Genomic DNA, 13,276 nt, shown 5'->3' with positions numbered 1-13,276 from the left:
TATATATATATACAGTGCTGCTTAAAAGTTTGTGAACCCTTTAGAATGGTCTATATTTCTGCATAAATATAGCCTGCAACATAATCAGATTTTCACACAAATCCTGAAAGTAGACGATGAGAACCCAGTCGAACAAATGAGACAAAAAAATAATAATTCTTTGTCATTTATTTATTCAGGAAAATGATCCAATATATCTGTGAGTGGCAAAAGCATGTGAATCTCTAGGATTTGCTATTAATTTGAAGGCTAGAAAAGGTTACAAAGTCATCCCTATAAAGAGTTTGGACTCTACAAATCCACAGTCAGACAGATTGTGTACAAATGGAGGAGATTCAAGACCACTGTTGCCCTCCCTAGGAGTGGTTGACCAAAAAAAGATCACTCTGAAAGCAAGATGTGTAATCCGCAAGGTTGCGAAGGAGCCCAGGGTACCTTGTAAGCAACTAAAGGCCTTTCTCACATTAGCTAATGTTAATGTGTATGAGTCCATCATCAGGAGAACACTGAACAGAACAACCATGGTGTGCATGGCAGAGTTGCAAGGAGAAAGCCACTGCTCTCCAAAAAGAACATTGCTGCCCATCTGCAGTTTACTAAAGATCATGTGGACAAGCCAGAGGACTACTGGAGAAATGTTTTATGGATGGATGAGACCAAAATAGAATATTTTGGTTTTAATGAAAATCACTATGTTTGGAGAAAAGAACACACTGCATTCCAGCATAAGAACCTTATCCCATCTGTGAAACATGGTGGTGGTAGTATTATGGTCTGTGCCTGTTTTACTGCATCTGGGCCAGGACAGTTTGCCATCATTGATGTAACAATGAATTCTGAATTATACCAGCAAATTCTAAAGGAAAATATCAGGACATCTGTCCGTGAACTGAGTCTCAAGAGAAAGTGGGTCATGCAGATCATTGATGTAACAATGAATTCTGAATTATACCAGCAAATTCTAAAGGAAAATATCAGGACTGAGTCTCAAGAGAAAGTGGGTCATGCAGTAAGACGGTGACCCCAAGCACACAAGACCATTCTACCAAAGAATGGTTAACCTCTTAAAGAAGAACAAAGTTAATGGTTTGAAACGGCCAAGTCAAATTCTGGACCTTAATCCAGTTGAAATGTTGTGGAAGGACCTGAAGCGGTTCTGTACTGAGGAATGGTATAAAACTCCTTCAAGATGTTGTGCAGGACTGATCAGCTGTTACCAGAAAAGTTACCTGCAGTTATTGCTGCGAAATGGAGGTCACACCAGATACTGAAAGCAAAGATTCACATACTTTTGCCACTCACAGATATGTAACACTGCATCATTTTTCTCAGTAAATAAATAACAAAGAAAATATTTTTTCTCATTTGTTTGATTGGGTTCTACTTTGTCTACTTTCAGGACTTTTGTAAAAATCGGATGATGTTTTGGGTCAAATTTATGCAGAAATACAGAAAATTCTAAAGGGTTCACAAATTTTCAAGCAGCACTAGCACTGTGTGTGTGTGTGTGTGTATATATATATATATATATATATATATATATATATATATATATAGTCAGTATTTAATTATTATTCACCTGCATTACATATTCTTCATTTAATAACTCGCTTTGGATAAAAGCAGCTGGTAAATTAATATAAATGTAATATATAGCAGATTAAAGCTGGCCATGTTGTTTGGGGCCCACTGTAGTCTAATCCAGGCTCTTTCAGCTAATCAGATAGAAAGAAAGCAGTTATAACAGATGGGCTGCCTTGCTTGTTAATTTTTTTCTTCTGTGGAACAGTATTTGGCGAGGAGGCTCGGGTTCGATACTATTTGGTTCGGGTATCTGCAGACCACAGTTGGAGTGATTCAGCTGCTCGGAGGCCCTATTTATGGAAGGTAAGCAGTCAGAACTCATCTGTGTATGGTGTGTATGGAAATTGGATAAATATGTGTCTGTAATTACGTGTGCCCAATGAGACTTACTCATTTATTTAATGTCTTACTTCAGTTATAGGACTTAAAATATAGGTGATGTATGATATAGTGATTTATTTTATTCACATATGTCATTGTGTCTGTTTTCAGGTTTGCAGATGTGTTCGGAGCACGCGCAGCTCTCTCTGTGTCTTGCTTGGCATCAGTGGTTTATTTCCTACTGTTAACAGTGGCAGACAACACTTTTATGCTTTTCGTGCACAAACTACCTGCTGTTTTCATGCATGGACTACCAGGTAACACATGCTCATACACCCTTACATATGTGTAACTCAAACACACTGTATAGGTACGTGAGTACATTTGTATCCGTGTGTAGGAGCTCAGATGGTGGTTGCAGATCTGTCAGAGAATGAGAAGCGAGCAGATGCTCTTGGGAAACTCGGCCTCTGCTTTGGCATTGGCATGATCGCAGGATCATCACTGGGTGGGACCCTCAGCACACGCTTTGGGTAGGACACACTACACTACGCTTCCTTCAGAAAGCATTCTAATATGCTGATTTGACATTAATATTTTTTCCTGGATTATTTGATGAATACAAATTCAAAAGAAACTCTGAGTGCTTTTGTCTACTTGTACAAAACGTTACCATTTGATCACTGGAAAAACGGCATTTTTCCATTTAAACCTAATCATGTTGTTTATCACATGAAGATAAAATGAAAGCAGCACTAAACCAGTAAAACAGAATTTAAATGCCAATGGTTATGTGTTTTGCAGGGAAAAGTTTGCAGCATCTTTTGCGGCTGTCGGAAGTTTTGTTTCTTTGCTGTTGGTGTTGAACTTCATCCCTAAACAGACTAAAATACAAACCATGCCAGAGAGTAACAGTATGACATAAACAAACACACAACTCACCTAGACACAGAAGGAATTCTCTTGCTGTAGCCATTTGTAACTTTATTATATAAAAGTCTTATATTAAGAATCTGATTATAATATATTATATATACTATTTTTTTACAGCATTACAAATTTTATATATTATTAAATGTTATTTATATATTATATATACATTATATATTATATATTTATATAATGATTATTATCATTTTTATTTTTGTTTAGAGAAGGGATCATCAAATTCCGTGTTTAATCTGGGGGAGATCACTAGACTGATGAAGTTTCCAGGTGTTGCAAAGACTTTTACAGTGAAGATTATTTCTGGATTGCCAGCAGGTGAACCCACAACTATTGCCATTAGTGACTTTAAATGTATTTAAACACCCCTAAATTGCAAACATACTTAAAGTTGACCATCTAAAGTTCATCATCTATTTTCTAAATGCATGTTATTGATCTTATTGTGAACAATTAATAATGCATACAATAAGTTTAAAAAAAATGACCTTTTGAATGAAGATACATTTATAATTAAAATGTCAAAACTGTCAAATCTTTCGGTAAAATGACAGACTTCTCTCTGGTGATGTATGCTGGACTTCTCTAATCATTTAGTCTGCATATCCCACCCCTTTCTTACAATCGACTGCACGCTCGCATTCAGATATGCCTCCAAATCAAAATAACCGATGAGTGGAGCCCCCACATTTGATAATCTGTTTTCTCAATGTACCTAACAAAACAGAAGAAAAAAATCTGTCCATAATTCGGTTTCATCACGACTTTAAATGTTGTCTTGTGTTTTGTTTGAAAAATCTCTATATGTCGGTTTTATTCTAGGTATATTTCAAGTTATGTTCTCCATCATTGCCATGAACTTCTTCCAACTGAAGGCAGAGCAGAATGGCTATCTGATGGCTTACTTTGGCATAGTACAAATGGTATAAACGCATGCACACTTCTTATCAATCACATGCCATATAAATAGTTTTGGATTTAAGCACTGCTGTACTGAGGCAACAAGTGACGCTGGTATCTTGCTGTTAATAAGGTAATCCAGGGTGCTGTAATTGGGCGTCTTACGTCTAGATTTTCAGAGTATTCTTTACTGCTGCTCTCTGTTGGGATATCCAGTTTAGTGGGCCTTGCACAGGTAAACTGATACTGCAAACAGTTCCCTTTTTTTTGTTTTAAATTAGTTGGATATTAGTTGTGTTAGTTAAACATGGAAGCTGGATTATGTGACTGGTCTCACAGTGTGTGTTAAATATATGTGTTTTGTGTGTTTTTCAGGCTATGATGACCAATGTATTTCATTTTTGTTTAATCGTAATGCCGATGATGTTTTCTCTAAGTGTCTTCAATGTCATCACAGATAGCATGTTGACCAAGAGTGTGTCTCCGTCTGACACAGGTAATCCACAAACACACATCCTAGACTGAAAAAGATGCCTTTGTGCATGAATGCAATACATGCATATGTATATACATTGTACACAATGCCCGAGGAGGAATCATTTTCCATGCAAATGTTTTCTTAATGCACTAAATGTAAAAATTGTTTGTGTGGTGTGTTCAGGAACCATGCTGGGTCTGTGTGCGTCGGTGCAGTCTCTTTTGCGAACTGTGGGCCCAACCATTGGAGGATTCCTCTATGAGACATACGGTGTGCCATCCTTCGGATACATCCAGTGTGTCATTAATGCTGCTGTCTTTAGCCTTCTACTAGCCACTGGAGGGCGCTCACAGCCACACAGACCATAAACATTGTGAAAAGGGTTGTTTCATGGCCACACTGTATGACAGAGGGCAGTTTACAACAAACCATGGGCATTGAACTTACCTCCTCGCACACTGGGGAAGGACTTAACCCAGCTGATCTCAGTTTTGTTAATACCACAAACATTCAAAATATCTTATGTGACTGTCAAGTTACTCCACTTTATATCACAGGTTAGCTCAGGAAGTTTCATATCTTAAAAAGGAGCTGGCATGTAAATGTCTACTGTAGGTCAGTAGAAAGAAGCGCAATATGCTTTTATCTGTATTATATTATAGAGTAATTATTCATTATAATAATGTTGCAGTTATAAGACATCATGAAAAATAACAAAATTCAAAATAGATCATTTTGCATCTGAAACTTCTTTGGGGTTTTTTTTTCTCTCTCTCCATATTTATCTTGTTCTTCTGCACTGCAACTCCTGCCAAGTTCTTCAAGATCCCCCAAACTGTGAGATTAAATGTGCACGTTTTATTATATGACACTTGCTCTAATGCTGGATGGCACCCCTTTTCAAATCTGGAGTGAAATCTGTCCACTCTTTTCCATGTTTAGCTTCACAGCACGTGCTTATTAGTCCAGCTGCACATGTTCACATCACTGGTACATAGATTCTGACTTTTACTCTGTTCATCACAACGAGGTGGATTTAAGTTTCCAAAAAATATTGTTTCAAGAATGTTCTTTATTAGGCAGACGTTAAGCAGAACGCACTAACAGCTTCAGTTAAAATTCACTTTGGTTGCATCTTTTTTTCATATAATTAAAGTCAGTGATGACCTCTAATTCTACCAAGTGCCTTCTTCTCTTGTGTTTCACAGAAGAAATGAAATTAAAGGGGTTTGTCATACCATGAAGATGAATGAGTAAATGAGGACAGAATTGTTTATTGTTATTGTTGCTATTATTATTAAGGAGAACGAATCTTTTAAAACCTTCATTAACTGTTGCTCGGGTATAGCAGTTGGATCAAAATGATTTTCTTTTTCACTATTATCATGAAAAAAGACAGAAATATCAACATTGAAGATTTCTTCCTGCAGCGGTGCCACCCGTTCTCTCGCTCTCTCTGTAGTTGTGGCTATTTAGTGCTGGTCATTAGCATATATTATGCAAATGACGGGCGAGCGGGCGACGGGCGACGGGCGTTATCTTCAGCACCTGAGATGCGCGCGGACACACAGGAGTGAGCGCGAGAAGCAGCTGCAGTCAGACGGGAATATGCGTCGGTAGTGGCCATCGGTGGAAGACTGACGGGAGAATCTCGTTCCATTTCAAGTGATTCACATGAGTCACGGATGGATCCTATTTTAACTCCCGGAAAGAAACTTGTTTTACTCTATTTATTATTCTTTATCTTAATATATCAAGGTAAGCAGCATGACGATGGACTGATGTAAATTAACTGATCATTATTTAGAGGACAAATACATGTAGATAATTCAATTGTATAATTAAGTTCTATATCATTGTCAAGGAAATAGTTGTATTACACTACATAAAACTTTTTGAAAAAAAATTATGATTAAGGTCTATATGCCTAAATTCCTTAATATATCAAGGTGAGTACACTCTTAAAAATAAAGGTGCTTCACGATGCCATAGAAGAACCTTTTTGTCTAAATGGTTCCATAAAGAACCTTTAACATCTGAAGAACCTTTCTGTTTCACAAAAGATTATAAAAAGGTAAGAAAGAGAAGGTTCTTTAAAGAACCTTTGACTGAATGGTTCTTTGTGGAACCAAAAATGGTATCGCTGTGAAGAACCTTTTGAAGCACCTTTATTTTTAAGAGTGTAGCAAGATGGTCTGTTAATAATTTCTTCTCTTAATTTCTATTTTTAGATTTTTTTTAAAATTAATTTACTGTATTAAAAAGTGTACGTAAAATATAATGTATAATTATACACATCTTATATATATATATATATATATATATATTCCAAGCGTTTATTAAGTTTTTGATACAGAAAAGTTTACATGTGGGAAAAAAAGATCTAGACGTATAGTGCAGCACTAATGTGATGATAATTTGTTTCTTTTCAGCACATATCACGTGGTGCACTGAAAGTCTGAATTTAACACACCAGCACGATTATGAGAAGTGAGTATTACTATATTTACTTTTATGTGTCTATCCGATGTGCGTCATGAATTTATATTTTCATGTGTTATTATTATTATTATTAATAAAAAAAATGTATAAAGGAAATCCTTTTTGTTTTACAATCTACGTCTATTTACCGATAATGGTAGGCCTAGACATTATTTGCACTTTTTAAACAGCTTTAGACATCCTGACTCAACAACTCGCGCTAATTTTACGCACGTTTGATGAAATCTCATGAAAGGTCTTGAGGTCTGTAACGGTTGTGAAACAGGCTGACAAAGCTCAGTTGAAACGCCTGTGAGTCTCTGGGTTTTCTGTCGAACACAAGTGCTGATTAGCTGTGTGTGAGGAACAAACCGCTCCTTGTTCTCTGTGTGTCTCAGCAGCAGCGAGAGCAGCAGGATAATGCTGGAGAAATGGGATCCCGCTTCCCAAACGGAGCAGGTAGGAGAGCTGAAGCGATGCATTGAGAGCGCGCACAGGAAACCTGCGCTAAATGCATTGCCACGAGCTTAAATGCATAACATCACAGAAAACAAGGTTGTTTGCAAAAGCTGTGTTTTCATGGTCTATGGTAAAAGCGAGTTTGGCAATCCAGATATGGTGAGAATACCTAAATGAATTAGGATCTAATTAAGGTGCAGTTTGCACATAATGGATGCGGTTTATATATGATATTGATAATATTAACATTATTATTATAATAACAATAGAAAATAAAAATTTCTCCCCTGGCTCAGTGAGTCTAAGATTTGTTCATGATTTGAACAACACCAGTCTTTACTACCGTCGATTCACTGATGCCATGTGTTGAATAATTGAGTAATTGAAGAAGAAAAGGGAGGTGCAAATTCTGGACGGATTTGGGAGCCTGAGCCCCTAATTTGAATCCCTGGGTTGCGGAGGGCCAGAATGTGTGAATTATTTTTACGTGCAAGCTATATAGCCTACGTTGATTTTCTACTTTAGGAAACCACAAATGTTAGAATAGGCTACAACTTTTTTTTTTAGTACGAAAACTTGTTTGATTAAAGAGGCAACAATAGCAACAACACGCAGCTCGAGCACTTTGCGTTTGACATTGATGAAACAGTCGTTAACTGTCGTTATGTTTTTATTATAGATTATAGGCATATGAATGTGTAGGCTAACATAAAAGTATTTGGCATTTGGTTAATTGTGTCAGGGGCGCACTAAAACAGGTGAACGCGACAGATTGCGCCCTGAGAAATTCCTTGCGAATTTTCTTTTGAAAGAAGTTGACCCCCCCCTGAAATTCATTGTTTAATTCGCACACTGAAAACACATCCCCCAGTGCTGGCTTTGTCGAGCTCTTTGGGACAAAAGCCGTCATTTCGGAGGCAGCAAAGCGGTTTCAGATGTCCGATGGGCGCTCAGGATTGGTAAAGCTGGAGCGGCTGTTCCCCAGAGCCGCTATTCACTGAGACACACTGGCCCCGTTCATTATGTCAGAATACATCTCCCTTGCAGCCTTGTAAGCTATATAAAATTATTGAATTCTCAGATATCAGGTGTGATGGGGAAAAGCGGGCAGAATAGAGACGGTTTCAGTCAGATAAGAAAATGATTTAGTTCTGAAGTGAAGTGAATCGCTAATCGCTCTCATGCGGTAATAACTCTTATCCATGCTTTGCGCAGCACATGCTTCCAGGTTCAAGTGAACAATGATTTATTAGATCAAGACTTTGATTGGAATTTCAGATTTGCCCTGTGGCGTCCTGTTCTAGGAGGTCTTAATTAATCCGATATATGAGAACAAATGAAAGTAGTTGAAGGATAGACACGTTGTATTTTTCACCTAAGCTTAATTTGTCAACAGTCATAATTACATAAGCTTGTAACACAAAATTCTCACTGCCTTTGTATTTAATCTCAAACTTTCAGAGTTAGCCTATGTCTCTTTGCTGACAATTCAATGTAGCCTATCCTTTCAGTCTTAAAGGGGTCATATGATGCTGCTAAAAAGATCAATTGCAAGAGAAATGACAAACAACAAGCGCTACTCTACACTGCTCAAAACTCACGTTTGAATCGTCATTGGCAAATCATTTAAATGAAAACGTACTTACGTGAGTCAGAACTGCCTGCATTTTAGTCTAACGTTACTCTACCAGGATCAGTAAACAGTCCTCCATAAAATGCGCTGCACACATCTGGATATTTGGGTTAAACTGTTCTGGAACAGTGTTGTAAATACAACTTAACCACTGATTTGTAGTCGTGTCCTCTTTTGGAAGACCAAACAAAGTAGATTCGCCTTCACGGCATGGCTGCAGCGTCAACAAAACTACAGCGAGAATAAAAGTTATGCCTTCTTTCTTTGCGTGAACATTTGGGCGGTGTTATGCAAATCTTCCCACATAGTGAGGTAGATCTGTGGGGGCGTGTTAGAACGAGCCGTTTTAGGTAGGTGTGGCTGACTCTGAACTTTTATAAAGAATATCTCTTTGGATTTGAGACTTTAGTCTTTGCAACTTTACAGATCTTCTTTATGCACCAAGAGCTTGTAACACTCCAAAGAGAAAGGAAAAATTGAAATTGCATCATACGACCCCTTTAAGGCCTGTTCACACCAAGTCCGATATCGATATAGTTTTAAAAATCGTTCTAAATTTAAAAGGATAGCCGAGTCCACGCCACATCTATAACGATAACGGCACATAGGAACGATATTGTTAGAATCAATTTCAAAAAGTTTTTTTCTTCCCACTGCAGATGAACGATAGAAACATTGACAGCCAATCAGCATCTTTCCTGCTAAAGCGGCAGAAGTCAATTCGCACTTGTAATAAACAGAACGTAGTCCGCTGGTGTGGACGCTAGCCTAATATAGACATCGTTGTGGAAATCTTCATAGTTATCCTTCTTAGTGTCAACAGACCCTAATACAGGGGTCTTTCCAAGCCAAAGAACCCTTGGTGGATAAAGCTACAGACCAGGGGCCCCCTGTTACATATTGTAAAAAAAGGCATTGAATGCATATTATAACATTAATGTGCTTATATATTTTTATGAACATTTCAATAATCATTTTTAATGAGTCATGCACATTACATTTTAATTATACTTAATGCATTTGTAATACATTTGAATGTGGAATGAATATTTAGTTGAACTTCAGCTTTGGTTGTCACAAATTATTTCAGTAATTGACAAACTGCCTGGACTACCAACAAACTATGTGTGAACTGAATTTTTATATATTTTTTCCCTTTAAAGAGGTCCTTAGAGAGCAACACATCATCAACAGAACAAACAGAAGCACAGAAGCCATCATCCCGCAGAGCCACCGGTAAGAACTGAGCAGAATGTTACAATAGTTTAGGAGGCCCAGTGCTCTCTTTGTGTATGTTTTGGTTCTTTGTGCACGTTCCCCCTGTTGAACAATGCTCTATGTGCTTTTTTGTTTCTTTTTTTGCTTGCATGTCTTGTTGTTGACACCTGCACATATGATTAGGGGTTAATCTTTAAAGAACTGTTTGTTGATGTGTGTGTACAAGAAGTATGATACTACTTTTATGTGTGCATTGTATTTAGTAAGATATTATAAGCTATTATAACATATTAATAATTACTGTGTGTGCAAGTTTGTGATGCATAAACCTAATTCATGTAATGATAAACTGCAAACAATAAGAGTTGCTCATTTGAAATGTGAGAAAGGGACTGCCCCCTCTTTCACTAGACATCTGTTCAGCAGGCTGATGAGTGTCATCATTACACACAAGAGCGGGATTCATCTTAATGCGTCAATGACCATGTTCACACCAAGTCCGATATCGATATAGTTTTAAAAATCGTTCTAAATTTAAAAGGATAGCCGAGTCCACGCCACATCTATAACGATAACGGCACATAGGAACGATATTGTTAGAATCAATTTCAAAAAGTTTTTTTCTTCCCACTGCAGATGAACGATAGAAACATTGACAGCCAATCAGCATCTTTCCTGCTAAAGCGGCAGAAGTCAATTCGCACTTGTAATAAAAGTCCGCTGGTCCGCTGGTGTGGACGCTAGCCTAATATAGACATCGTTGTGGAAATCTTCATAGTTATCCTTCTTAGTGTCCTAATACAGGAATACAGGGGTCTTTCCAAGCCAAAGAACCCTTGGTGGATAAAGCTACAGACCAGGGGCCCCCTGTTACATATTGTAAAAAAAGGCATTGAATGCATATTATAACATTAATGTGCTTATATATTTTTATGAACATTTCAATAATCATTTTTAATGAGTCATGCACATTACATTTTAATTATACTTAATGCATTTGTAATACATTTGAATGTGGAATTAATATTTAGTTGAACTTCAGCTTTGGTTGTCACAAATTATTTCAGTAATTGACAAACTGCCTGGACTACCAACAAACTATGTGTGAACTGAATTTTTATATATTTTTTCCCTTTAAAGAGGTCCTTAGAGAGCAACACATCATCAACAGAACAAACAGAAGCACAGAAGCCATCATCCCGCAGAGCCACCGGTAAGAACTGAGCAGAATGTTACAATAGTTTAGGAGGCCCAGTGCTCTCTTTGTGTATGTTTTGGTCCTTTGTGCACGTTCCCCCTGTTGAACAATGCTCTATGTGCTTTTTTGTTTCTTTTTTTGCTTGCATGTCTTGTTGTTGACACCTGCACATATGATTAGGGGTTAATCTTTAAAGAACTGTTTGTTGATGTGTGTGTACAAGAAGTATGATACTACTTTTATGGTAACACTCCAAAGAGAAAGGAAAAATTTAAATCGCATCATATGACCCCTTTAAGGCCCGTTCACACCAAGTCCGATATCGATATAGTTTTAAAAATCGTTCTAAATTTAAAAGGATAGCCAAGTCCACGCTACATCTATAACGATAACGGCACATAGGAACGATATCGTTAGAATCAATTTCAAAAAGTTTTTTTCTTCCCACTGCAGATGAACAGATGGACTTTATTACTACTTCCCTGGAAAATGCAGCTACACATTACTGAGAGACTGCGAAGACAGCACTCGGTCAAGTGTACATATACAGGTGATCTCTTATAATGTTTATAAAATAATATTTATTTCACTTTATTTTTAATCATTTTCTGTATAATAATAATAATAATAATCAATATTTACTACATTATACTTTTGAAATTTCACTCTATACTCCAGTTCATAGTGGTAGGTCACGTATAACCATTCAGCAACAATGAAAAGAGGGATCCAGCAACACTTGTGGTGAAGGGTGCTTTATTGTATTTCAAAAATATTTACCAAGGCGTTTCAGCTTAGAAGCCTTCATCAGTGTCTATCTACCACATAACCACCTATAACTATTTACCAGAACATATTTCCTTTACCAAATGGTGATTTGTTGCCACCTGACTGTATTCAGCTACACGCTGTGTCTGGGGCAGCACCTTTTCAAAATGTATTAAATTATTTAGGTACTAATACAGTATGTACACTTTAGGTACTAAGATGTACCTTTGAGGTACTAATACACACTCTTTAGGGGTAAATAAGGTACAAAGGTATATCTTTTGAAAAGGTACCGAACCATTGACAGCTTTTGTACCTTTTTTTCTGAGAGTGTATTAGCTTTAGATGTGGTTTGTTTAAGCAGGCTGCTGTTCTCTTCTTTGCATCAGAGATGCCATATGTTTGTGCGTACTGCACAGCTCTTGCCTGAGGAAAATATTTATCGGCATTCATAGAGAAAGTGATCTCATTATTATGGTCATTTATTCCCATTACAGTTTAATACATTAATTACGGCCAGGGCCAAAACAGAATTGGCTTTGTTCTCTCAGACTCACTGATGGGAATCCAGAGGAGGTGAGCTGACTCAGCCAGGAGTTTTCTTTAGGCCATTAGCTTAAGTGCCAATATCATTTATCAATGAATTGAAAGGATGGCCGACAGTAATGCAGAACTTAAGCAGGATTGGCCCGGTTGCTCTGGATAAGACGACTCCACTTTTGATGGTGGAGAGGAAGCATCTTAAGAGCTGCACACACTTGCAGACACTTTATTTTAGTGATAATGTGGTTTACTTCTGCTCTATTTTAGCATTGGAATTCTTTTTAGCTTCAAATTTAGCTTTGTTTTAGGTCTTTTTTTCACTTCTTAATATGGAAAGATTCTTATATCATGCTTAATTGCTAATTATTTATCTGCAGGTGCATAATGACCCAGAATGCAGTTCTTTCCCATACTCCTGCGCTCGTTCAATCAGCCTCTTCCTGCCGTGGGAGGGGGAGATTAGGTTACAGAACTTCAGTGTTACTTTCAAGGGTCAAAGGTAATGAACATTCACATTCAACCATAGCCTCTGTCACTTAAAGGCACAATATGTAAGATTTTTGATTAAAATATCCAAAAACCACTAGAACAGTGTTATATATTTTGCTGACTTGTGTACTTACATTATCCCAAATGTTTCAAAGAATGTTTAAATCCAGAGAAATAAGCAATTTTAACTAGTGACATGTGACTAGTGTCCATAGTGTCATTGTGTCGCCTGCCAATGACGTCATAACCCCTCGACTTC

The 13,276-nt window shown here is 37.3% G+C and overlaps 2 protein-coding genes across 3 annotated transcripts in view; both read left to right on the top strand.

Annotated features, from left to right (window-relative positions):
- LOC107554645 (solute carrier family 22 member 18-like) overlaps nucleotides 1–5,369 on the top strand; it is a 10,212-nt gene extending 4,843 nt beyond the window's left edge. For both annotated transcript variants that reach the window (XM_016237230.1, XM_016237228.1), the window contains 9 exons: nucleotides 1,790–1,887; nucleotides 2,077–2,222; nucleotides 2,306–2,438; nucleotides 2,710–2,819; nucleotides 3,058–3,168; nucleotides 3,673–3,773; nucleotides 3,884–3,985; nucleotides 4,126–4,246; nucleotides 4,412–5,369. In XM_016237230.1, coding sequence (XP_016092716.1) covers nucleotides 1,790–1,887; nucleotides 2,077–2,222; nucleotides 2,306–2,438; nucleotides 2,710–2,819; nucleotides 3,058–3,168; nucleotides 3,673–3,773; nucleotides 3,884–3,985; nucleotides 4,126–4,246; nucleotides 4,412–4,596 — 1,107 coding nt within the window. In that variant the 3' untranslated portion in view covers nucleotides 4,597–5,369. The remainder of the gene's footprint in view (nucleotides 1–1,789; nucleotides 1,888–2,076; nucleotides 2,223–2,305; nucleotides 2,439–2,709; nucleotides 2,820–3,057; nucleotides 3,169–3,672; nucleotides 3,774–3,883; nucleotides 3,986–4,125; nucleotides 4,247–4,411) is intronic.
- Nucleotides 4,659–13,276, top strand: part of LOC107554595 (otogelin-like) — a 37,991-nt gene continuing 29,373 nt past the window's right edge. The window contains exons 1-7 of the mRNA XM_016237157.1: nucleotides 4,659–4,785; nucleotides 5,849–5,986; nucleotides 6,661–6,718; nucleotides 7,108–7,168; nucleotides 9,965–10,037; nucleotides 11,679–11,767; nucleotides 12,906–13,027. Coding sequence (XP_016092643.1) covers nucleotides 4,659–4,785; nucleotides 5,849–5,986; nucleotides 6,661–6,718; nucleotides 7,108–7,168; nucleotides 9,965–10,037; nucleotides 11,679–11,767; nucleotides 12,906–13,027 — 668 coding nt within the window. The remainder of the gene's footprint in view (nucleotides 4,786–5,848; nucleotides 5,987–6,660; nucleotides 6,719–7,107; nucleotides 7,169–9,964; nucleotides 10,038–11,678; nucleotides 11,768–12,905; nucleotides 13,028–13,276) is intronic.

Source organism: Sinocyclocheilus grahami, unplaced genomic scaffold (assembly GCF_001515645.1).
Source record: "Sinocyclocheilus grahami isolate Dianchi unplaced genomic scaffold, SAMN03320097.WGS_v1.1 scaffold508.1, whole genome shotgun sequence".
Lineage (NCBI taxonomy): Eukaryota > Metazoa > Chordata > Actinopteri > Cypriniformes > Cyprinidae > Sinocyclocheilus > Sinocyclocheilus grahami.
The sequence above is the reverse complement of the archived record's forward strand: the minus strand, read 5'-3'. Positions and strand labels throughout refer to the sequence as shown.